Source organism: Ascaphus truei, chromosome 3, assembly GCF_040206685.1.
Source record: "Ascaphus truei isolate aAscTru1 chromosome 3, aAscTru1.hap1, whole genome shotgun sequence".
NCBI classification, from domain to species: Eukaryota; Metazoa; Chordata; class Amphibia; order Anura; family Ascaphidae; genus Ascaphus; species Ascaphus truei.
In genome coordinates, this window is record NC_134485.1 from 235,067,567 (window position 1) to 235,090,689 (window position 23,123).

The following is a 23,123-nucleotide window of genomic DNA, read 5'->3' on the forward strand; positions in this document are numbered from 1 at the left end:
GGCATCGTTTGTCTTCATGATCAGAAAACGGATCATTACAGCACATGACAAAAATGCTCCATGTACACTACACTCTAAACATCTTGTCAGTACAAAAGAAAATAACAGGCCAACAAGGTGGAGCTAATATACAAGGGCAGACTAAGTGATTGCGTTTGTTTCCCTGTGTATGCTGGACGAGCTGACATTCTTTTTGTTCATTTGTTGCTTTGAAACATTCATGACAATGAAGTAGCGGCAAACCACGTCCTCCCATGACTTGTCAATGTGTATTACTGTCAAAATGATCTTTGTTGGCAGTTGGCACCGTATTAACTGAGGTTATTTTCTAAATTATTTGCAGCTTGTAAAGCGAGGCATGCAAGTAAGGAAATAAGCTGCTAGAAAGGGTTTAAATCCATTGCTTTGTGACCTGATTGCTAGTGACACCTTCAACATAATACTGTAGCATGTGAATGTGTAGAAATCATCCCGTGGGCGTGAATATTAAATTGTCCTGAATCTACTCTCATTCTGGTGAGATCCAGTGGGAACTAAATTGAAGTCAATCTGTGAAAGACATATGGACAGAACTGGGCTTAAATCACTACGCCAGCAGGTCTATTAGTATTCAGTGGTGTTTGTATTCACTTATACAATAGTGGGAATATTTAAAATATCAATATATCGAACAATAGATACAATAACAATAAATTAAAACAGTGTAACGTAAACTTATGCTTGCACAAAGGGAATATAAACAGAGAGTCCATTCTTCTTGCAGTGACTTAGAAATAAAGAACAAGCCCAATTCCTCAGTGCATTGCAAATGAAAGTACATGGCATTGCTTAACATTTGTTCATCACATGGAGATGGACTGAGTGTTACGTTCTATTCCTGCAAATTCTGCAACTATGGGAGCAGTGCTTCTCATTGTATATTATATACTGTACAACCAAGCAATACAACAAACCGAGCACTTTTCCTCATTACACTTTGTGCTTGTAACAGTTCATGATGTAGGCTACAATCCTGATTTTGGCTGTGGGCCATTATTTCGGGGAAGTTTATTAATTCTGAGAAACAAAGGTTTTTAAATACAAACAGATTAGGTCAGATGGGTCAATTTCAGTTTAATCCTTACTGTAATGCCAGGAGCACCATCATCACGCCCCCAACCCCCCAACCCCAAAAAAATGAAAGGGAATTCCGATTATTAACTTAACCTGGATATGCCACAAGCTTTACGACTACACAATTGACTTTTGTCTTTTGGAACCTGGATATCAAGGCAAAAAAACTGTTTCTACTATAAAACTAACGTTTAGAAAAAAAAGATAGATAATGCATGCATTAATGTTTCGAGGTGCTTTGCATGTGTCATTTTGAAATGTAGAGAGCGTATGCAGGAGGGCTTAGAAATGAATTATGTGAGCATATTACATATTAAATTATTAATGTTCTGCAACTCTCCAACATTTTGTCACTTTTCTTAGCGCTATAAAATATTCAACAAAGTGTGCAGTGGCATAAGCCTCTTTGGTCATTGATCTGCGTTAAAGACACCGCCTAACTTGTGAGTTTGTTTAATTTGAGGTAACAGAAAAAAAAAATATGTATATGCCATTTCTTTCATGCTATAGTAAATATGCTATTTTCTACTGCCTTACTTAGCCTTTTCTCAGGGCGTTCATTCGCAAGTACAAATATTTGGGTATTGATAAAACATTTTTTGATTTGCCCAAATTAAAAAGAGCTTTTAAACGTGTGTACAAATATGTGGAATTCTTCCGGTGACCACTATTCACCAGGACTTTGAAATATGGGCTTTGAAAAAGAGAGCGAGTCCTATTTTATTATGGTTTCAAGTGATATATATATATATATATATATATATATATGTACAGTATATATTTCCCCTTAAACTAATGTTTAGACAGCACGCAGAGACACACCTGTGCATATGAAATGGGCATCACTTCGATACCTGGAAAATATGCTAGTTATTTGCATATCCTATTGCATATACTGTTGACTAAAGGTGTCATATATATTTAGCACTTGAGACTGTAGTAAAATAGCTCTCTTTCTTTCTCTCTCTCTCTGTCTGGAGAATGGAATGTTTAGGACTAATATAAGAATAGTGGCCACCAGCGGAATTGCATACATCTGCACCAATCTTTTAACAAAAAGGTTGTACTGTAGGCGAATATTCATTGGCAAATCTTAACCAAAATTTGCCGAAATATTCGTAGACCCAATTGTTATACATTCGCCCATCTCTAGTTGTGTTCATATATTGTATAAGTTTCAGGTTTTTATTAAAATGTTTTTTTTTTGGTACAGAATATTAAATCCCTCATTGTTTTTTTTCCATTAAACTGCGATAGTGCCAATAGGGGCATGATCCTGCACAAAACTCCCATTGACTGCAATGGTAGTTTGCACTGGCGATGCACTAAACTCTGTTGTAGGTTATTGCATAGTGATTCCAGGTTGACTGTCATTGACTTGAATGGCAACAGTTTAATGAATAACCACCATTGAGATCATTTTACTTTAACAGCTCTGCCTTCCTTGCTTGTTGTTTTTTTTTTTTTTTTTACATGCTTATAAGTTTTATTTCCTTATATCTAACTTTGATAGATGCTCATGATGCAGTCTTGCGATTTAATTCTGCGCCAACGCACAAGTATGAAAATGATGTTGGAAACAAAACCACTGTGCGAATTATTAATTCTCAGGTAAGATTTGATTCTGTTTGTATTGAGTACAAATAGATTGAATTGAAATGAGCAAACTCAATATTACAGTACATTTGGGTAGCAGGGGTATTTGTATGTATGTCTGTAAGTAGGAAAATAATGTAAGAGAATAATCACATTACTTCATAAACTTTCAATATATGCAAAATATTTGGATATCTAATACTGGTGCATTTTTTTTAGAAACTCTGGCAAATGTAAGCATTTGAAAATCTTTTTCAACCATTGTTTTAAATTATTATGGATTGTAGGGTTTCCAGAAGAGCATGAAAATTGTGTAGGTCTTCTCTTTATGTGGTCACAGTTGAGTAGAATGTGCCGTCCTTCTGCAATGAAAAAGTGCACTTCACTTACTTCTGCTTCCCAGCTATGGGATTATATTCTATGTAGGGAAGCTTGCATCAAAATTAATATACGTATATTTTTGAAGGAACCAAAAAGCATGATGTTCATTTTAGTTTGAATTTCAATAAGCTTGTTTAAAAAATATATGTTGTTGTATGCCCCTTTACTAGTTTAGAGGAAGATGACACCGTGAAAAATCACAGAAGAAGATAAAACCTTAAATGGGCTTTCAATCATACAACAAGTATGTAGTTATAGGCAGCACTTCCTATGTAATGAATGAAAATCCTATAGTAATAATAGGTGCATGGGAACTGTGGAGGGACCCCTAATTCTCCCCCCCCAAAAAAAAAAACCCCAATAAAACACTCAAGTGCTGGGAACACCAGTTGTGTTTTTGGGCTTTCAATCTTAGTTTCAAACAGTTGCTAATAGCAAAAGCTTTTGTAGAGAGCACAGAACAGAATATCTATGGGGAAAGACAACACCATGTCTCACTGATTCCCTTCTTCTATATAGACTTGGAACCTTATGCCCAAGCCTCCCCATACTCAAAAATACAAATTGTCCTTAAAATGATTAATCCCATAGGTCGATTTGGCTCTGTGTTATTTTTGTGATTTCTAGTTACAACTAGAGTGAGGTTCATAGGTTTACAAAATAAATCCAAGCATTATTTTTTCATCCTAAATGAATACGTTTTCCTTGACCAATTCTACTCTGTATGATGGTGCTACAGTGACATCCTGTGGTTAATTACTGCAAAAACTGCCATTACTTACACTGGTATCAACAGTCTCATTAGGGTTTAAGACCACACCAAAAAAACTCAATTAAGGATTTTTCTTTCGTTGCAAAAATAATTTGCAGAATTAATCCATTATATTTGAAGTTTTGCTGCCAACCATCATCGTTTCAGAGTAGCAGGAAACAGTAGGCTATTGCCATGTTCCACAAATTCAGCATCACCATTAGATAGTTCCCCAAAGGTTTGCTGTGTGATATTCATTAATCATATTGTATGAATTGCAGCTATTATTTTAAAACCTGACTGTGATTAATGTAGGAAGATATGCCTATGCATGTATATTCCACAATAGGAGTGAGTCTGTGTTCTTTAACGGATCACGGATAAACTGGTTTGAGTGAGCCAGTGTCCCGTAAGGAGCAAGGGCTAGATCCTCAGAAGATTGTTAAATGTTTATCAATACGTTAAGTGGGGGTAGCACCTTCAGCCAGGGGATCGACTCTGGGTGCTGCAGTAGGTCGCCTGGGTGCAGAAGGAGCTGCAGGGGGAGCAGCAGCACGAGGCGCAGTACAGACATTAGGAGAAGCAGCAGCAACAGGAGCTGTGGATGGGACAGTTGGAGGATGAGGACGATGGTTTCCTCCTCAGCCTCGTATTCCTCCTCTGGCTCATCAGCCTCAGCAAGGGCTATCTGCTTGATGGTCCTGAAACAAAAGGATATATTATAATCAAATACAGTCATACAGAAGATGGGTACATATAAGCTCATAAGGATAGATTTGGTTTGCATAAACAGACATTTTTTACACGTTTCTTTATTGAGAAAACATTTTAGCAGGACAATATACAAAGGCCCTGATCCACAAACTGTTGTTAAACGTTAGAAGGCTTTTACTCCCATGCGCATGAATGAGAGCTGAGGCATGCTGCAGTTTACCACCCTTTGTGGAGCAATTACATTTAGAGTTACCTCTTATTTTCAAGTATGTCCTGGGCACTAAGTTACATTAAGTACTTTAAAAGTGACTACTGTATTTCTATCATGTTTGCAATGGCCAACTTCAGACGTCTGAAAGGCATTGTGACAGGAAGATGATTTGAGGGACACAGGTAAATAGCTAAAGCAGTGAGGTGATCATTAGCAGAAGAAAGAACAACAAGATTGATCAGTGATCCTTAAGACTAGAATCTTAATGGGGGAATTCTGATGGGGAATCATAGGAGATAAGTGTTGTGTACAGTGGGTGTTTAGATATCTTTAAGAATCAGGTTTTACATTCATTCTTTGAGACACTGAGTCTCTTTAACCGTTGATTAAACTAGTGTTCTTGTGATTAGTGAGCAGTTACAGTATATGGTCTTCAAATAGGTAAAAGATAATTTTATAATGATTGCTACCTTACTGCAATATGCAAGACATGGCCTATATTCTTTTCTAATCTTATGAGGGCAGACATCTAAGCATATCACAGACGTTATTTAGTGAACTATTCAACACATTTATGTTTGACTGCACTGCAAATAAGACGTAATCTTTGTTCTAATCTTGAGGGTTGTGTATAATGTGACATGTACAGTATAGATGAGATTGATATATACTGGATGTAACCCAGATTCCTCTTACCTCCAGTGCAGGGAGGGAAGGGTAGCCGGGTTGTCCGGAGCTGCTGGAGCCCTGCGTGATCGGGGAGCACACCGGTGCAGGCGGCGGCCATTGTTGGTGTCGCGCGTCCACAGTGCAGGTGGCGTCCATTGTTGAGGCTGCGCATGCGCAGTGCAGGCGCATCACAGTGCGACAGGCATCTTGTATTTGCGCATGCGCAGAATAGAGGCAGTGCATATGTGCAGTAGCCGGGAGTTGTGGTGGCCATGTTAACAGCTCCGCAGGCACAGCAATGCGGGACTACATATCCCAGCATCCCTAGGGGCTGAGGCAGGGAGAGACTTTGGTGCGCAAAAAACCCACGAAGTCAGTTGGAGGAGGAACAGCAAGGGAGAAGGTAGTGTCCGGGTGTCTGTGGCTCCCAGAATAGGCCAGACTCCCCCACAGGTCCCAGTTAGGCCCCGACTCTCAGTAGCTTGTGCGTGCGTAGGGAAGGCCTTATTATCTATAAAGCATTAGTGCACTGGTGACAGGACAGTGTCTTCGGCCTGCAGTCTGATCTTTGGCCTGCAGTCTGAGACCAGACTCAGGCCACTGAGAGACTTAAAGGGAGACACTCCTGCTGGAGCTCCCTCAAGAGTTTGACGCCCTCATTAAGGAGAGGAGGGATTCGGCAGACCCCGCGTCGTGGTCTCACATTGCGGTCCTGCGCATCTGACATCTCCAAAGTAACCTGGTCTGGTGTGAGACCAGGAGAGGTACCACGTGCACCAACGATCTCACAAAGGGGTAGCGCTTCTCCACACACTTTGGGAGGGCTTCACTTCGGGGACACCTGGGTGTGGATATTGTGGGGGACTTTGTGTTGGGCATATAACGTGTGGGTATTGTGCTGGTGTACTGGGTATTGTTACTATCATTATTTGTGTGTGTGTTAGTAAACTGTTATACTATACCTGTGTGTGCGTATTTCCCAATACTGTATTGGCTTCTGTGAGGGGTTATCCTGCAGAGCTAGGATCCCTCGTAGGTGGAGGCGCCTTACCGAAGAGACCGAGAGTTCACCCCAGGCTCCCAGCAGCAGAGGCTCGGGCCTTCTGTGAGCCACAGGTAAAGGCAGCACGCGTAGTTCCCTTAGTTACGGGGAAAGAGGGCTATATGTATAGTGTACTGTATTGTCACTTACCAGGTCTGTCCATATCATCTGTACTCACGAAGTCTCACAACCTGGGAAGTGGCAGTAACCTCGCCCAAGCACTTTTCCATAGCAGAGAGATGAGTGGGAGCAGGTGGTCCCCCCTGTCTACCTTGCATGGGCCACATAGTCAGACAGCTTGCACTTGCTGTTGGCCCAGCCCCTTTTCAGGATGTCTATGGTGCGGACTGTGTTCCCCAGGGCATTGATGCAGGTCAGGATCCTTCCCCAAATCTTTGTTTCTCAGCAGTGCTGGTGCGTGAGCACAAAGCCCCGAGCAGAGGTGGATGCTTTATCAGGCATGTCAACAGTTTAACTGTCTAGCTTATATGGCTATGTAATTCAGTTTGCAATGTATTTATTTGAAATTGCAACGTGTTCATGGGCCTTATGCTAGTAACGTACATACGTAATGTGGGTGGATTTGTAGGAAAGCTGCGGGGAGCTCAGGAGCCATGAAATATGTGAAACAAAGAATAAAAATATATAGTGCAACACTGTCTGATGGTGATGAATCAATAGGTGAATATAACACCGGAAAGGTGTACACTCACACTTTCCCGTAGTAAAATCAGCATGTGTGCCTCTCTGGGCAAATCCCCTGGGTGTTGATAAGGAGCAGTGCTTGATGGTGGTATCAGTAATGTCGATGGTATTAGTCCTCCAGGATTCGGACAGACATATGAGATGAGATATACACAGAGGAGACGAACTTAGTGTAGGGTGTAAAGCTATATTAATAAGTCAAAGATCAACAGACAAATGAGCACTCACATGTAGCTCCCAAATGTACAAACATGGTACGAAGTCCGCCCTCGTGGATACTCTATCAGCCTGACGAAGCAAACATCCTTTTGCGAAACACGTAGAGCTGCTCTCCTAGCCAAGCCCAGTCACAACCGGCCAGTGACGTCATCTCCTGAGACGTCCCCCGAAGCACGTGACGCTGCGAGTGTGGAATGCGGAGGATGTGAAGGATCCATCGGCTGGTGTGTGCGTAGCAGCAGCTGACAGCGGATCCCTGCATCTGATATCCACCCCAGGTCGCCGGTATCCACAAGGGCGGACTTCGTACCATGTTTGTACATTTGGGTGCTACATGTGAGTGCTCATTTGTCTGTTGATCTTTGACTTATTAATATAGCATTACTCCCTACACTAAGTTCGTCTCCTCTGTGTATATCTCATCTCATATGTCTGTCCGAATCCTGGAGGACTAATACCATTGTCATTACTGATACCACCATCAAGCACTCCTTCTTATCAACACCCAGGGGATTTTCCCAGAGAGGCACACATGCTGATTTTACTACGGGAAAGTGTGAGTGTACACCTATCAGGTGTTATATTCACCTATTGATTCATCACCATCAGTGATGCACTATATATTTTTATTCTTTGTTTCACATATTTCACAGCTCCTGAGATCCCGCATCTTTCCTACAAATCAGCTCTTACAAGAATCCACCAGGAGGATTCAACGTGGGTTGAAGCAGAACAGGAACTGGTCTACAGTATTATCACTTTTATTATATTTGTAACGGTTATTCCCCCCCCCCAATCGCAGATAGGGACCATATGGGGAAATCTACATATGTTACAGTGGGGTGCAATACCTGTTAGGCTCACAGGAGGCCTGAACCTCCGCCAGTGGGAGCCTGGGGTGTATCCTGGAGCAATTGCTTACAGCGCCTCCACCTGTGCAGGGATTCTAGTGTGTATAGAATGACCCCTGACACAGGACCCACAAATAGGAAACACATACAAGGAAGTATATATATGTAACTGTTTACTATATGGGCCAAACAATATCACATCACATCACATCACATATAGCAACACAGCCGTGTCACCCTCTATAACCTGGCTCCTAACTGGGCTATAACCTTACACCACTATACCCAAGTGTCCCAATAGTCCAGCAACCCACCCACTAGGCGTGATCAGCGCCTGTAAGGAAACGAGTATGTAGGGTACAGTTGGTGCACTTGTAGAAATACCTGCCCGGGGCTCCTGCGCCCGGGTCCAGCAACAATAGAAAAGGACCTGTCTGCGTCCAACGCTGAATCCGCAGCAATGGCATCCTCTCCAAATCCAGATAGTCTCACCTAGAGATAGTCTCTATCTTGAGTGATGCAGGTCTGATCCGAGACACACTTGTCACACTGCTCCCTCCTTGTCAGAGCACATAGCAGCGTCTGTCTCACTGGCTAAGCTACAGCTAAAAGGGCAAAGTCCCTACCTTGGGGCCTTCCCTACACAGCAGCTACACATCTACTGGTGAGTTGGGCCTAGCTGGGGCCTGGGGGTAAACTGGCCTAGTGTAAGAAGCCACTTGCTCCTTACACACTTCCTCCCCCTCCCTTCTCCCAGCTCTAACTATCTAGCATGGTCTCTGTGCAACATTGTATCCTTCTCCAACAGGAGAAGCTGCAAACTCTATTTGCTGTCTGGCTGCACGTGATGTGGGTGAAAGGGCAGTCCCCAGACGCTGCTGGAAGTTGTAGTCCGTTATGGCCCTCTTTAACATTAGGGCCACGTGCGCTATGTCTGCCGCGCCTGTGCAACCCTGTAAGGGCCGCCACTCCTCTCTTCTGCGCCTGCGCGACCTTGGGGAGTCCCTGCGCTACGGAGCGCCATCTCTGTCCCTTCGCGCTCACTTTATTGGCCGCCGCGTCTGCGCATGTGCGAGCCTCCGCGTGCGGACATAACAAAGATGGCGGCGCAGTGCCTCTGACGCCACCGGGAGACACGATCACCCCCGCAACTGCCTTCTCACTGGTGAAGGTAAGGGGAAGAGGAACGGGGAACCGGGGAGCCAAAGGGGACCTGGCTACATTTTTTTCACATTTTTTCACTTATATTGTCATTATAGACTATATCACATTATCACAGTATTTGACTATATATATTTATTCATTTCCTTTTTTCTGCATCTTCACAAGAGTGCCGGGTGATTGCACTTTTTCTGTAAAGTGAGTGGAACAAGTGCGTTAATTGGACCGCACGTTATTTTTCCCTCCAGTGCACATGTGCAGTGTATTGTTCAACACGTCGCAGCGCAACGATTATCCCCATTCATACAGCTAACGTAACAATGCTAGTTTTGCAAACAGCCATTGCTTTTCCATGTTAGCTTTGAGGATACACATTACATTGAGGGAAAGTATGTCACGTTAGTAGGCCAGTTTGTAAAAACTGCACTTTAATCACACTTTGCTGCTGTTGTTTGATTTTCAAAGTTATGGATAGGCTTGATAAAGTCTTTATAAAAAGAATGCATTCTAGAACTGAGAATTTAAGAATCAGCAGTGTTTTTCTTTAACAAATGTTTACCTTCTTATACTTATGTATGATAACTGGTTCCAGGTTTGTGTGCATTGTATATTTTATAGTAAATATTTGTTTATATTTATCTGAAATGGAATAAAGGATTGTATTTTTTTGCATAATTCTACTAAACAATGATTTCTTTTTTATTACGAAGAAAGAGTGTGTTCCCAAATACTCTCTTTTTTCCTCTTTGTATTTATTAACATTCGGAATATAAGCACATCACAATATTTCCCCCTAGATTCATCTTTTGGTTTTAAGTGTTACCTTTTGTTTGCTTTTTTTGTCTTGGTCTTTGCTTTTATTCTTGCCATTTGTTTTTAACACCCATGGCTAGAGCAAGAAATGCAACATATTCTGACAAGTTGTTTTGCCTAATTGCAGATTCTTACCAACCCGAACCATCACTTTACTGACAGCTCCTTATACAAAGATGTCACTTTGGTTGCTTGGGATCCTTCCCCTTACTACGCAGATCTTCATATGGTAAGACAAATACTTTTCTCAATACAGGGTAATGTACTGTATAAGCCAACTATGAGCTCTTTGTGATCAGCAGTGGTCCATTCCTCACATAGTTTCTGTCATGTTGATATGTACCAGGTATGTAAACTGTGTGAGGAAATACTGTCCCTTTCAATTTAAGTTAATGAACATTGTTATTAAAATGAATCACATTGCAGTATTCCAAAAATGTAAAATTATTCTTGCAAGGGTTAACATTTGTACAAAAAGACATATGTAGTATAAACATAAAGGTAATGCATATATTGTAACTGTGGTCAGCTAACCTAACCTAGAATATTTTATAGCATAATATACTGTGTTCACTTAAAATGATAAGCAAAGTGTGCATCATTTCATATATCGTGGTGCAAATAAATTGAAAAGGTTAAAATGGCATTATTTGGAATAACAATAGATAACGTATCACTTCTTTATATAGTTCTAATTGGACCCTCACCAAGTCACCTTCCTATGACTGCATTTCCCCCATTTCCAAACAGCTACTTTATTACATTTATTCTCTAATGTTTTTTTTTCTGCCATCAATATATTGTGCTCTTTTTTTTAGTGGTATCATAAACCGGACTATAATCTTTTCCCCCCATATGAGAAACATCGCAAGAAGAATCCAGACCAGCCATTTTACATCCTTCACCCAAAGTTTACATGGGAACTGTGGAAAATAATTCAAGAGAATAGTGACGAGAAAATACAGCCAAACCCCCCTTCTTCAGGTTTCATCGGTAGGTCTGTTTAGCACATTGGTTAATAACAACACAAGCTTTGATAACAGCACAACACCGATTTTATTTGTGACCTCAAGTGCAGAGTTTAATGATCCATATTGATTGAAGAATATGTATACCACAAAAAATGAAAGCTATCCACCACGATAGCAAGAGCTGAATTATTTTGCAAGCACAAAAAGTTCACCTTAGTACAAATATCAATTAACATGTAACAGTGCCCAAGGGTATATTAAGAATGCAACGTGTTTTATTGTACAGGGAATTACAGAACATTAGGATTTAGCCACTCAGCCCAATACAAAGTTTACAAATTGAATCACAACTCATAAACGTTAGCAGACAGTAAACAACAACATTTGTTTTACTTTACTTTTAGTCAATATCTTTGCTATTAAATGCTCTGACATAAAACTACTTTGGTGTTATGACCCTGTATTAAAATGGTGAGAAGTGGGGTAAGATGAGTGCATTGTTACCATCTCTCAGCTTCTCACCATGCTAATTACAGTAGCAGATTTACTTAACATGTGCAGCTTGTCATTGCCCAAGTTTCTCTGCCAGACAGGTCTGCTTAGACTTGATAGAGTATCCTGATGCATAAAAATTGGGAAAAATAATGCCAGAGGGACACAGAAATGGATGCATCTTATTAAAATGTATGTCAGGCATCTCCATGTAAATACTCACACACAAGTGGGTCACAATAAGAGCAGAGTACAATCATATGGAAAAATGCACGTTTCAAATCATTCTTATTGGCCTCATATTCAGTATTCTGTGAAGCTATCTTTTACTTGGTCTGGAAGATTTAGGACCCTTTTAAATGAATGGATCTTAAACCTTCCTGAGCAAGGGAAAGACGGCTTTGTGGCATATTAAATAAGGGCCATATGACCATTTTAATGCTTTTAAAGTTTGATACCCCTGTGCATTATAGTTTTTAATTATTTTAATTAAAAAGCCTTGATGCAGAAATTCAATATTTGACAGACTTTTTTTTTATATGGAGCAACGCAACCAGTCAAAAGACCAGTTTGTTTTCAGTTGAAGAGTATTATATACCTTCTAAATGGGCACAAGTCCTTTTATTGTTAATCTGACAAAAGACTTTTGTTGAAAAAAACGAGTATCAGTCATCAATGCGTTTTCCTTTCAGATTGATACAGTAATCACAAAATATTATCCTATGAATGAAAATACTTAGACACCTGCATATAATTATGTGTGTTTAATTGTAGGCAGATTGATGTTTAACAGTTCAATTTTAGTGCCAAATACAGAAAATGGAGAATTGTACATTAAATAATACAGGTATATATCTAAAGTACTTAATACATATCCCAAGCTATAAATCGCACAATATATTTGCTGCTCACATTTACGTATACAATAGTCGTTTCTTGTTCAGCAGATAACAATTTACTTGTATTATTACATTTACATACATACACTCATAACTAAACAGAGATTTTGCCCAACCAAATACATAAACAATTTAACATCTACAATGCTTGAAAACCAAGGTATTTATATCAATTGTACAGTTAGCATCAAAAACACACCATGCAGGGAATGTGTGCATACATACCAGGAGTGAGTGTAAAGATTTTCTATTGTGATAAATACATGTTATATTTATCAGGGTCATTTCTTACTTAAATAATTTTACTTTATTCATCATCAATTAGGAAATAGTATATTTAAGACCTACTAATACAAAATGTTGTGCTCTTAATCTCCAGATTCTGTAGGTTGAAAACAAATCCTCCGTTGTAAACAAATGTTTGCAGTATTTGCACATATTGGAGCCATATTTTTCTTATATGAGCAGGAGGTGATTTACTAAATCATCCTGGCAGCAAATCCAGAACAAAACCAATGCAAAAGAATTGAACCAGATTTATCAAATGAAACACACAAATTGCTTTCAATGGGATTCCCTATCTTTGATAAACCTTGTGCTTTTTTAACACTGATTTTGACCCCAGTTTTGCAACTGGGGGACTGTACTAACTACATACCATAGAGTATACAGTAAGTCTATAGTAGGGAAATATATTGTCAATATTGTTAACCTGCCCAGGAGGCTCCGTTCAAATGAAAGAACCGAAATTCCTCACCACAGCGAAAACAGACCTTCAGCATATTGAGTAGGCGCCCAAATTCTTAATAGATATGTTTTATGAAAGAGTGCTGCTATTATTGTGATGGGGGCAAAGATACTGTACCTAAAACTACTCAATCAATTATCAATTTATGCTTTGTCCAAATACGTGTATGCATTATATAATGGTCAGGGCGTAAGTCGCAATACTTGAAATATTTGTTTAATTGGTTATTTTTTGATCAATATGATTCATGAAGTAGTTACTTAGCTGTAGATGAAGACTAGAAGACTTGAAGTTTTTCAAGAGCCAATGCATGCCAGATATATTTTATAACTGAGGCAATTATGTTTTAATAAAACCTACCAATTATAGGGAAAACAAGTATAATGGCACCAAAAGGGCAAACATGTGAAGACACAATCACAAAAGCATAGGCAATGTGCTGATGCTGTGTTTTTTGGTTCCTTATAGAAATCAATTTTTATTGTAGTTTTTTCAAAACAAGAACTAAAATAAATGTACAAAATAGCAAACGTTTCACATGATTTATTAGAAACATGCACATTTGTTGAAGGTTGTGATACCTTTGAGGGTCCTACTAGACTATATTACTATATTCTATACTAGTAACGTAGCCGGGAGGAAGTTCGAACTTGGAAGAAAGGAAATGAACATTCAATTTGAAAATTGAAATATAAGTATTAAAAGATAGAGTTTAGGTAAGAAGCGATGGTAATCTGAGACCTACTGAAACCTCCTGATTCTTAGGAGGATGTGTATTTTAGACTGCCATAGTGATTCATGAATCTAGTATCCTTATTTAGTTTATGTTATTAGGTGTCCAAAAGACGAATATGCAAGAGTTTTGATATCTTTTTTTTCTTGAGCGTTCGGAGGTTATTTTTGAAGATTTATGCAGATAAATCGGACAGTGACTGAGTGGATTAGATCCAGTGAATTTGTTCTTATTCTTACTGATTTAGATGCTCTTTTTGTTGTTGCATTTCTTGATATACAGTATGTACTGTATACAGTACAGCTGGATTTGCAAGTGAGCTGTATAGTGGTTTCTGTGTAGAAAGGTATCACAAACTGCAATGAATCAACACTTCAAGAACAATAGGTCTGCCAGGGCTTTACACTACTTTATAACCTTCTGTACAATATCACTGTTTTTCATTTAAGTATTAATCCCTGAAGAACAGGGCATTACTGGCCAATAATGCCCTGGCTGGAAGAGTTGAAGGCCCGAGGCCAAGCCAAGGGACTTTAACTCAGCCAAAGCATTATTGGCCAGTAATGCCCTGTTCTGAGGGGATTATTACTATTATAGGCTAAATGTAGGCTTTTTTTTATAAAATAATAGACACTTTTGAAAGGATATACTGTATAACTCAGAACTACGCTGATGCACCTGGGTAGAAAAAAAGAAGTAAAGTAGCAAATGAGAGGGGAGAGAGGTGGGGGGGAAAAGAGATAGGTGATGGGGGATTGAGAGAGGTGGAGGAGGGGAGAAGAGAGAGGTGGGGGGGAAGAGCGAGAGGTGAGGGGAAGAGAGAGAGGTGAGGGAGGAGCGAGGTGATGGAGGGAGAAGAGAGAGAGGTGAGGAGGCGAGGGAGGAGGAGAGAGGTGAGGAGGCGAGGGATGAGAGAGGCAAGGGTGGGGGAGAAGAGATAGGTGAGGGGGGAATGAGAGAGGTGGAGGAGAGGAGAAGAGAGAGGTTGGGAGTGAGGTGATGGGGGAGCGAGGTGATGGGGGAACGAGGTGAGGGGGTGGGAGGAGGGAAAGTTGAGGGGGTGGGAGGAGAGAGAGGTGAGGGGGAAGAGAGAGAGGTGAGGGGGAAGAGAGAGAGGTGAGGGGGGATAGAGAGGTGAAGGTGGAGAGAGCGGTGAGGGGGGAGAGAGGTGAGGGGGGAGAGAGGTGAGGGGGAGAGAGAGGTGAGGGTGATGGGGGAGAGAGAGGGTGAGGGGGGAGAGAGAGGTGAGGGGGGAGAGAGAGTGAGGGGGGAGAGAGAGGTGAGGGGGGAGAGAGAGGTGAGGGGGGAGAGAGGTGAGGGGGAGAGAGAGGTGAGGGGGAGAGAAGTGAGGGGGAGAGAGGTGAGGGAGAGAGGGGGAGAGAGAGGTAAGGGGGGAGAGAGAGAGGTGAAGGGGGGAGAGAGAGGTGAGGGGGGGAGAGAGAGGTGAGGGGTGACGGTAGGGGGGGGGGTTTGAGGGGGGGAAAGGGATAAGAAGTGGGGGAGGGAAGAAGAGGGGAGAGGAGGGTGAAGGGGAGAATGGGAAGATAAGTTGGGGGGCAGTGATTTTAACTACATACTAAAAAAACAGATACAAATTACTTTAGCAGAAGCTATACAAGTGATGGAAGAAATATTACTTTGTTACATGTAACAAAGTTACTATTTGGGACCCACCAGCTTCTGACAGCACTAGCAGCTGTGAGAGAAAGCCTGTATGTGCTGTGAGAGAGAGCCTGCATGTGCTGCCATGCTGTGAGAGGAACAGAAATGCCACGCTCTCTCTGCATCTCTGAAAGGTGAGTCGGCAAGTTGCCAAAAATTCCGGGCATTACGGAATGAATAATGCCCGTAATTTTACTGTTTTAGCCTATAATTCTAGTTATCACTAAAGTTTAACAAAACAATGTCAAATCCTCCCCTCATCAGAAATTACAGAAATAATAAAATTGAAGATGCAGTTCAATAGTTTTAAGAAAACGACCATTTAAGGTATATGTTGAATGGTGGGTGAGGGATATTCTCCCAATGATCGGGTCTCAGCTGTCCCAAGATGTGTATATATAATTAAATATGTCTTTGATCAAGGTGTATAAGAGCAATGATGAGTGCTATGGGAGACTCAAATATGGCAATATATGCAGTGGTATATGAGTACTGGTAACGCTGTGTGGCTGGCTCAGATCTCCATATATACCATAAAGGTCCCAAACAAGCCCCCAGCAAAACCAAAATGTACATACCATATCAGTCCATGATACTGAGATCTCCCTCTTGCAGCACAGCTCTGTCCTTGTTGAGTGGGTGCATCACGTCCAGCGTAGTAGAAAGAAGGATGGTCCCAGGGGGGGCGTAGTAGAGCACTACCGAAGAGAAGGAGGGCGCTGCAACCAGTAGTGAATAAAAATGATTTATTTGGTGGTCAAACAGAAGTACATGGTCACTTTGACGCGTTTCGGGACCTGCGTCCCTTTTTCAAAAAGTGCTCCGCCATGCCCCCCTGGGACCATCCTTCTAAGGTATATGTTTTTTTAGAAATACACTGCAAGTTTAATATTATATTATAATTTACTTAAAACGTGTATTGTTTTTTTTTTGTTTTTTTGCATCAAATTAAAAGGCAGTATAGATTGGAATAAGAAATGCAGTATTTCATGCAATTAATATTTTGTCAGCTAACATGCTTCTGATAGGAATGTGAGAAAGATAAGGCAACTATATAAAAATGCAGTTTTTACAACACAATAACACATTTACATACTGTACAGTGGAGAAGTCGGTGTGGAAGTTCATCTATATTTGAATATCCATGCTGAGTTACAGACACCTTCATGGAAATATATAAAGGTGCAATAGGGTCACCAATACTAAAGTGACTGACATATTACTCTATGTATTAACCAGGTGATTATTATTAAAGAAATGGTTGATGCAAATTCCCTGTACTCTTTGCTGCCAGTGGGACCTGCAACATATCTTGTAAATGCATTATAGGCCCCCTCAGCACTGAAGGGATTATATCATTTGGAGACCTGTGTGGTCCATACATGGTCCACTGAAATGATAGAAATAAGGGCAATTTAGAATTTGTGTGACCATTACTGTATAACCCCTATACTGTACATACTCCTGGATTCTCCGTTGTCTCCCAATTCATGTATGATGAAGCAGGGTAATAAACTATATTTAATACTGATTTTGCAGCTATCTGCCTGCTCCTGTCAATATTCCCTACTATAATTAGAACATCTGACTCTTTGAGAGTGGGGCATTCTGAATGAGAGGCAAGTACCCTTTTCTCACGCTCAGAACAGAAATGCCAATCTGAAGAAGGTCATGAATTAGATCCTTATTGTGGAGAAGATTAGATTATTTGTACAGTATTTATATGAAACATGTCTTTTCCCTTGCAACTGATGACAGTGAGGGACTTGTACAGGAGCTTCTTACTCGACTGCTATTTCTAGCTATGTCCTCAGAATGTGAAAACTGGGAAGAGATCAAGGTGCTAGACCTCAGTTCTGCTACAAATGTGGCAACTCTTAGGAAGTATAGCATACAAGATCTCATTTGAGATATAGTATTAATACAATTATTGATCATATTTTCAATATATGGAATGTTTAATTGAAGTATCACACATATAAGTTACTGCAAAATGTTAGCGCATTCCTCAAATCAGACTAAAAAAGCATGTTTCTGTGTCTTTCTTTTGCTCATATACAGGTATTAATAATATACACAAATGTGATATAAAAGGTTATTATAATGCTTGGCTTTTTCCCCACTGTTTTGAAATATTGTTTTTTTTTTAACTTATAAATGAACACAGTGGCTTTTTACTTACTTATTAATATTAAATCATAATAAAGTAATGATTAATTAATAATTCTATATTTTTTCCGGGTAATAATAAAAATTTTCATATCTGTACTGTATTGACAAACACCTAGGGGCCTATGCTATAAGCGTTCATAAGCCACTTATCGAGCACTTATCGGCCAAAATGCCTACTACGATTCTGTACATTTTGAGCCTTCAAAAAAAAAAATCACAGAGTGAGCGGCGATAAGCCACTTAAAGGTTCTGAAACTCATGCAATTCTAGTAGCCGTGATTAGCTTATCAAGGCCTATCGTGGCTCTAGAATGGCGAGTTTCTCCCAAAATCCTCATGCCAGGCGTGAATGGGATGAGAACCTGCTGAGAGGCGGTGAGACAGGACTTTAAAAAAAATGCTTTTTTTCTGCATCGGATTCATGCCGGGAGTCTCCGGAGCTGATACCCATTAATATCAGCACTGGAGACCCCCGGTATGAATCCCATGCAATAAAAATGCATTTACATGCAACTTCATTACCTTAGTGGCTAACCGCCAAGGCAATAAAGGGGTTAACCCCTCCCGCTACCCAACTAGGGCCAAATACCCCCTTTGCCCACAATAAACACTAATACCCACCTCCTCTACCCCCACATGATTGATAACAGAGGCCACGGGTGTCCGGGGGTCCTCAGGTTGTCACTGCGGGTGTCTGGGAGCCCTCGTGTGGTTCCTGCAGGTCCCCGTTATTATTAAATAAAACAGCCAGCCAGAATAAATAAACCTTTCTACTTACCCCTGTCATCATGATGGGCATCCTCGTCCACATACTGCAGGTCCATGTCCTCCGATGCCAGCAAGAATACATGAAAAAATACAATCTAATGGCTAAAATGGTTAATAACCACTATTGTAATTAAGGGGTTAACCCACCCTCACCTGCTACCCACCCAGAAGGCCTAATCACCCACCTTGGGACTACTATACCCACCCTGTACCCATTGATTGTCATAGTCGTATATCATACCCATATAATATGGGCATGATAAGCCACTAAAGCAGTCAATGTTTGCCCTAATAAAAAAAAGCTTGAAGGCCAAAAATACACTATAATAAAAGATATACACAAGCACTTAAACACCATAATTAAATAAATAAATAAATAAAAGCACTAGCCAACCAATTCAATAAATAAAAGCACTAGCCAACAAAAACACTTAATGAATTTTAACCACTAGCCAACAAATCAATGAATTAATAAAAACACTAGCCAACACATCAATTAAAAACAGTAGCCAACAAAATAAATAATTAAAGACGCTAAGACAATCGGAAAATGAACTAAAAACAAGCCATCCAAATTACAAACAATTTAAGCCAAACAATAAACAGAAAAAGAAAAAAACAACAATCAATAAAAAAAAAGCATTTACCAAAAAAATGCATTGGCTGTCACTGTATTTATCTGTACCTAACGGGCACAGATTAATACAATATCAGTCAATGGGCAATGAAAAACATAAAAATAAAAAATTACCATCAAAAAACCTGTAAAAATAAAATTACATACATTCAATATGTTTCTTACCTTTTGAAGCATTGACCCTCCGAATCCCAGCGTTTCTGCAAGCTCTCGTACCGCAACGTCATCAAAGTCAATCCAGCACTATCTACCTTGAAGATCCGGAACAGGTAACAAAATTCTTCTTTTTATCTTCTATCAGCTTCTTCTATCATCATCTGTCATTATTTCTTTCTTATCTTGAACGTTCTATCTTCTGTCTTCATCGTCAATCCAACCCCATTGTAAGTCCCAACGGATGTTGTCTCGTCGTCGTCTTCTTGTTAAATGACGCGTCCAGACCTTATACAGGGCCTGTAACGTCACATTTTCAGGTCAGATAGTACAGCTCCAATCTGATTGGACGCTGTATCATGTGTCTGCCTCTTTTTTTTTTTTAAGGATGTGACGTCATCTCCAAGGGAGGTACGTCACATCCTTCAAACCACATGGCTATATAACATGATATTACAGCCGATGGGATTGTCTACAATTCCATTGGTTGCTGTACCATGTAATAGGTTATATTAGTGCAAAAGGATGTGACATTATTCCTTAAAGTGACGTCACATCCTTTTGAACTAATGTAACCTATCACATGGTACAGCAACCAATGGGATTGTCCACAATCCCATTGGTTGTAATACCATGTGATACAGCCATGTTTTAAGTATGTGACGTACCTCCCTTGGAGATGACGTCACATCCTTAACAAAGAAAAAAAGTGGCGGGCACATGATACAGCTTCCAACCAGATTGGAGCTGTACCATCTGAACTGAAAATGTGACATCACAGGCCATATATAAGGCCTTGACGTCTCATTTTACCACAAGAAGACGACAAGACAACATTGTGTTCTGGATTTACCATGGGGCTATGGATTGACAGATGAAGACAGAAGATTAAAGAAAATATAGCAATAATTACAGAAGAAGATAGAAGGTGATAGAAGATAAAAGAAAGAAGAAATGTGTTACCTGTCGTTGGATTGACTTTGACGTCGCAGTACCAGAGCTTGCAGAATCGCCGGGATTCGGAGGGACAACGCTTTTAAAAGGTATGAAAAATATTGAATGTATGTAGATGTATTTTTTTCAAGTTTTTTTATTGTATTTTTTTATTTTTATGTTTTTCATTGCCGATTGACTGATAATGTATTAATCTGTGCCAGTACAGATAAATACAATAACAGTCAATGCATTTTTATGGCAAAAGCATTTTTTTCTATTTACTGCACCGACACACTTTATTCGAGCAAATACCCAGTATGTACCTGGCAGATACCTGGAATGCACCGCTCCTCACCTCTGACAAGCCCCGTTGCGTTTGCCTTCCCAGCCTGGGTTCATGCCTGGCTGACGGGCGGCTGATCTGTTAAATGATAATGATTAGGATTTAATAGGCTGCAATGCTTCGCATGTCTACCAGATGGCATAAATTCATGAATTGTAATGCAGTATATATATATACTGTGCAGTATTGCAGCCAGCGGGAATAAAATGCTTCAATCCCTGCCTGGAAAATAACCCAATGCACTCGGGCAGAAAACAGTCACAAACCTCAATACACCCGGGTATACCCGAATTCGTGGGACTAGCCGAGCTCGAATAAAGTGTGTCGCCAGTGTATTGTTGTATATAATTTGTCTGTTTATTGTTTGGATTAAATTGTTTGTAATTTGGATGGCTTGTTTTGATTTCATTTTCCTATTGTTTAGCATTTTTATTAATTTTTTTTTTTTTTTGGCTACTGGATTTAATTGATGTGTTGCCTAGTGGTTTTATTAAGTAATTGATTTGTTGGCTAATGGTTTACATTCATTCATTGTTTTGTTGGCTAGTGTTTAAAATGAATTAATTGATTGGTTAGCTAGTGCTTTTATTTATTTAATTGTGGTATTTAGGTGCCTGTATATATGTTTTATTATTGTGTATTTTTGGCCTTCATGCTTTTTGATTAGGGTGACCATAGACTGCAATAGTGACTTATCATGCCCATATTATATAGGTATGATGTACCACTATGCCAATCAATGGGTACAGGGTGGGTATAGTGGTTCCGGGGTTGGTGGTTAGGCCTTCCGGGTAGGTAGCGGGGAAGGGTGGGTTTACCCTTAATTACTATAGCGGTTATTATCTGCTACGTAATTAAGGGGTTAGGGGCCATTAGATTGTTTTTGTTCTTATATTCTTTCTGACAACAGAGGACATGGCCCTGCAGTATGCTGATGAGGACTCCCTTCATGATGGCAGGGGTAAGTAGAAAGGTTTATTTACTTTATTTATGCTGGCTGGCTAATGTTTTATTTAATAATGGGAAAATCAGTTATTATCCATATCTTGATAATAGTTATTTTGCCCATTACTGTACTGTATGTGTTGGGGATGGGAGGTGTATTTATTGCAATGTATTCCACTTTTTGTTTTGCAACAGGATTGGTACTGCAGCCCAGCGGGGACCACCCGGGGGCACCCAGACACCAGTGGGGACCACCTGGAGGCCCACGGACACTCACGGGGACCACCCATGTACCCCCGCCGGCCTCTGGTATCATTCCTGTGATAACAAAATAAAAATGTTTTTACGTGGAGGCACACGGGGTGGGTGGGTTGTGTATTGATAGTTAGTACCGCTTCACTCACCCACTCTTCCCCCACTAAAGCTGCTGTTGTTCCTTAACCCTTTCATTGCCTTAGCGGTTAGCCGCTAAGGTAATGAAGTTGCCTGTAAATGCATTTTTATTGCATGGGATTCATGCTGGGGGTCTCCGGTGCTAATATTAATGGGTATCAGCTCCGGAGACTTCCAGCATCAACATATTGCAGGAAAAGTGAATTTTTGTTTCTAAGTCCCCTCTTGCCACTTATCGGCAGCTTCTCACCACCTTCCTGTCAACTTTTCCTGGCGGGAGGATTTTGAGAGGAAATTTCTATTCTAGAGTCGTGTTTTGCCTTGATAAGCTAATAGGGGCTACTAGAATTGCACGAGTTTGAAAACCTGCTGATAAGTGGCTTCTCGCCGCTCATTTGGCATTTTTTTTTTTTCTGGGAATTTTTTTTTGTGGAAAAGGGCTTTTATCGCCTACTTATCGGGGCTTACTGAATAGCAGTATGCTTTTTTTTTGGTGAAAAGGCCTTGATAAGTGGCTTATCAGCGCTTAGTGCATAGGCCCCGTAGTCTGTGCGATACCTAAATGATGAGACAAATGTCATTGGGTTCACAACACGAAATCCTCCTTTGAAATGTGTGGTGTTTGGTCAGATGTCAGCTTCTTGTCGGCCTCATGGCTCTGAAGACAGGGCATCTTTTCCATGCTTGCAGGGATCTGTGTTTGTCCAGGACACGGCACAGTACTGTTGATTCTCTGGTTTAGCGGGATGATTGTTACATTAGACTGACATACGGACTTTGCTTCAACAGTTGATGTAGGATGGCAGTGTAGAAGTAAGAGAAAGCATTTGTAGAACTATAAAAAAAAATAATAACAAAGATTGAGGTATGGGATCATTTATATGGCCATCTTACACATTTTTTGTAATTTATTTAAAAATAACTACTTAGTTTGCAATCTACAACCTAGAAAACCGAATTAATGAATTAAAAAATGTAAGTGCTTTAATAAAGCTATCCATACATATATTATGAGATCTCTTTCAGCCCTTTCCAACCCTGTTTTT

The 23,123-nt window shown here is 40.3% G+C and overlaps 2 protein-coding genes across 5 annotated transcripts in view; one reads left to right on the plus strand and one right to left on the minus strand.

Annotated features, from left to right (window-relative positions):
* The window catches only part of ST6GAL2 (ST6 beta-galactoside alpha-2,6-sialyltransferase 2), a 115,622-nt gene that overhangs the window by 86,065 nt on the left and 6,434 nt on the right, over positions 1–23,123 (plus strand). For all 4 annotated transcript variants that reach the window (XM_075590357.1, XM_075590356.1, XM_075590355.1 and 1 more), the window contains 3 exons: positions 2,627–2,724; positions 10,354–10,455; positions 11,045–11,219. In XM_075590357.1, coding sequence (XP_075446472.1) covers positions 2,627–2,724; positions 10,354–10,455; positions 11,045–11,219 — 375 coding nt within the window. The remainder of the gene's footprint in view (positions 1–2,626; positions 2,725–10,353; positions 10,456–11,044; positions 11,220–23,123) is intronic.
* LOC142489483 (opsin-3-like) overlaps positions 21,663–23,123 on the minus strand; it is a 150,364-nt gene continuing 148,903 nt past the window's right edge. The window contains exon 5 of the mRNA XM_075590359.1: positions 21,663–22,912. Coding sequence (XP_075446474.1) covers positions 22,664–22,912 — 249 coding nt within the window. The 3' untranslated portion in view covers positions 21,663–22,663. The remainder of the gene's footprint in view (positions 22,913–23,123) is intronic.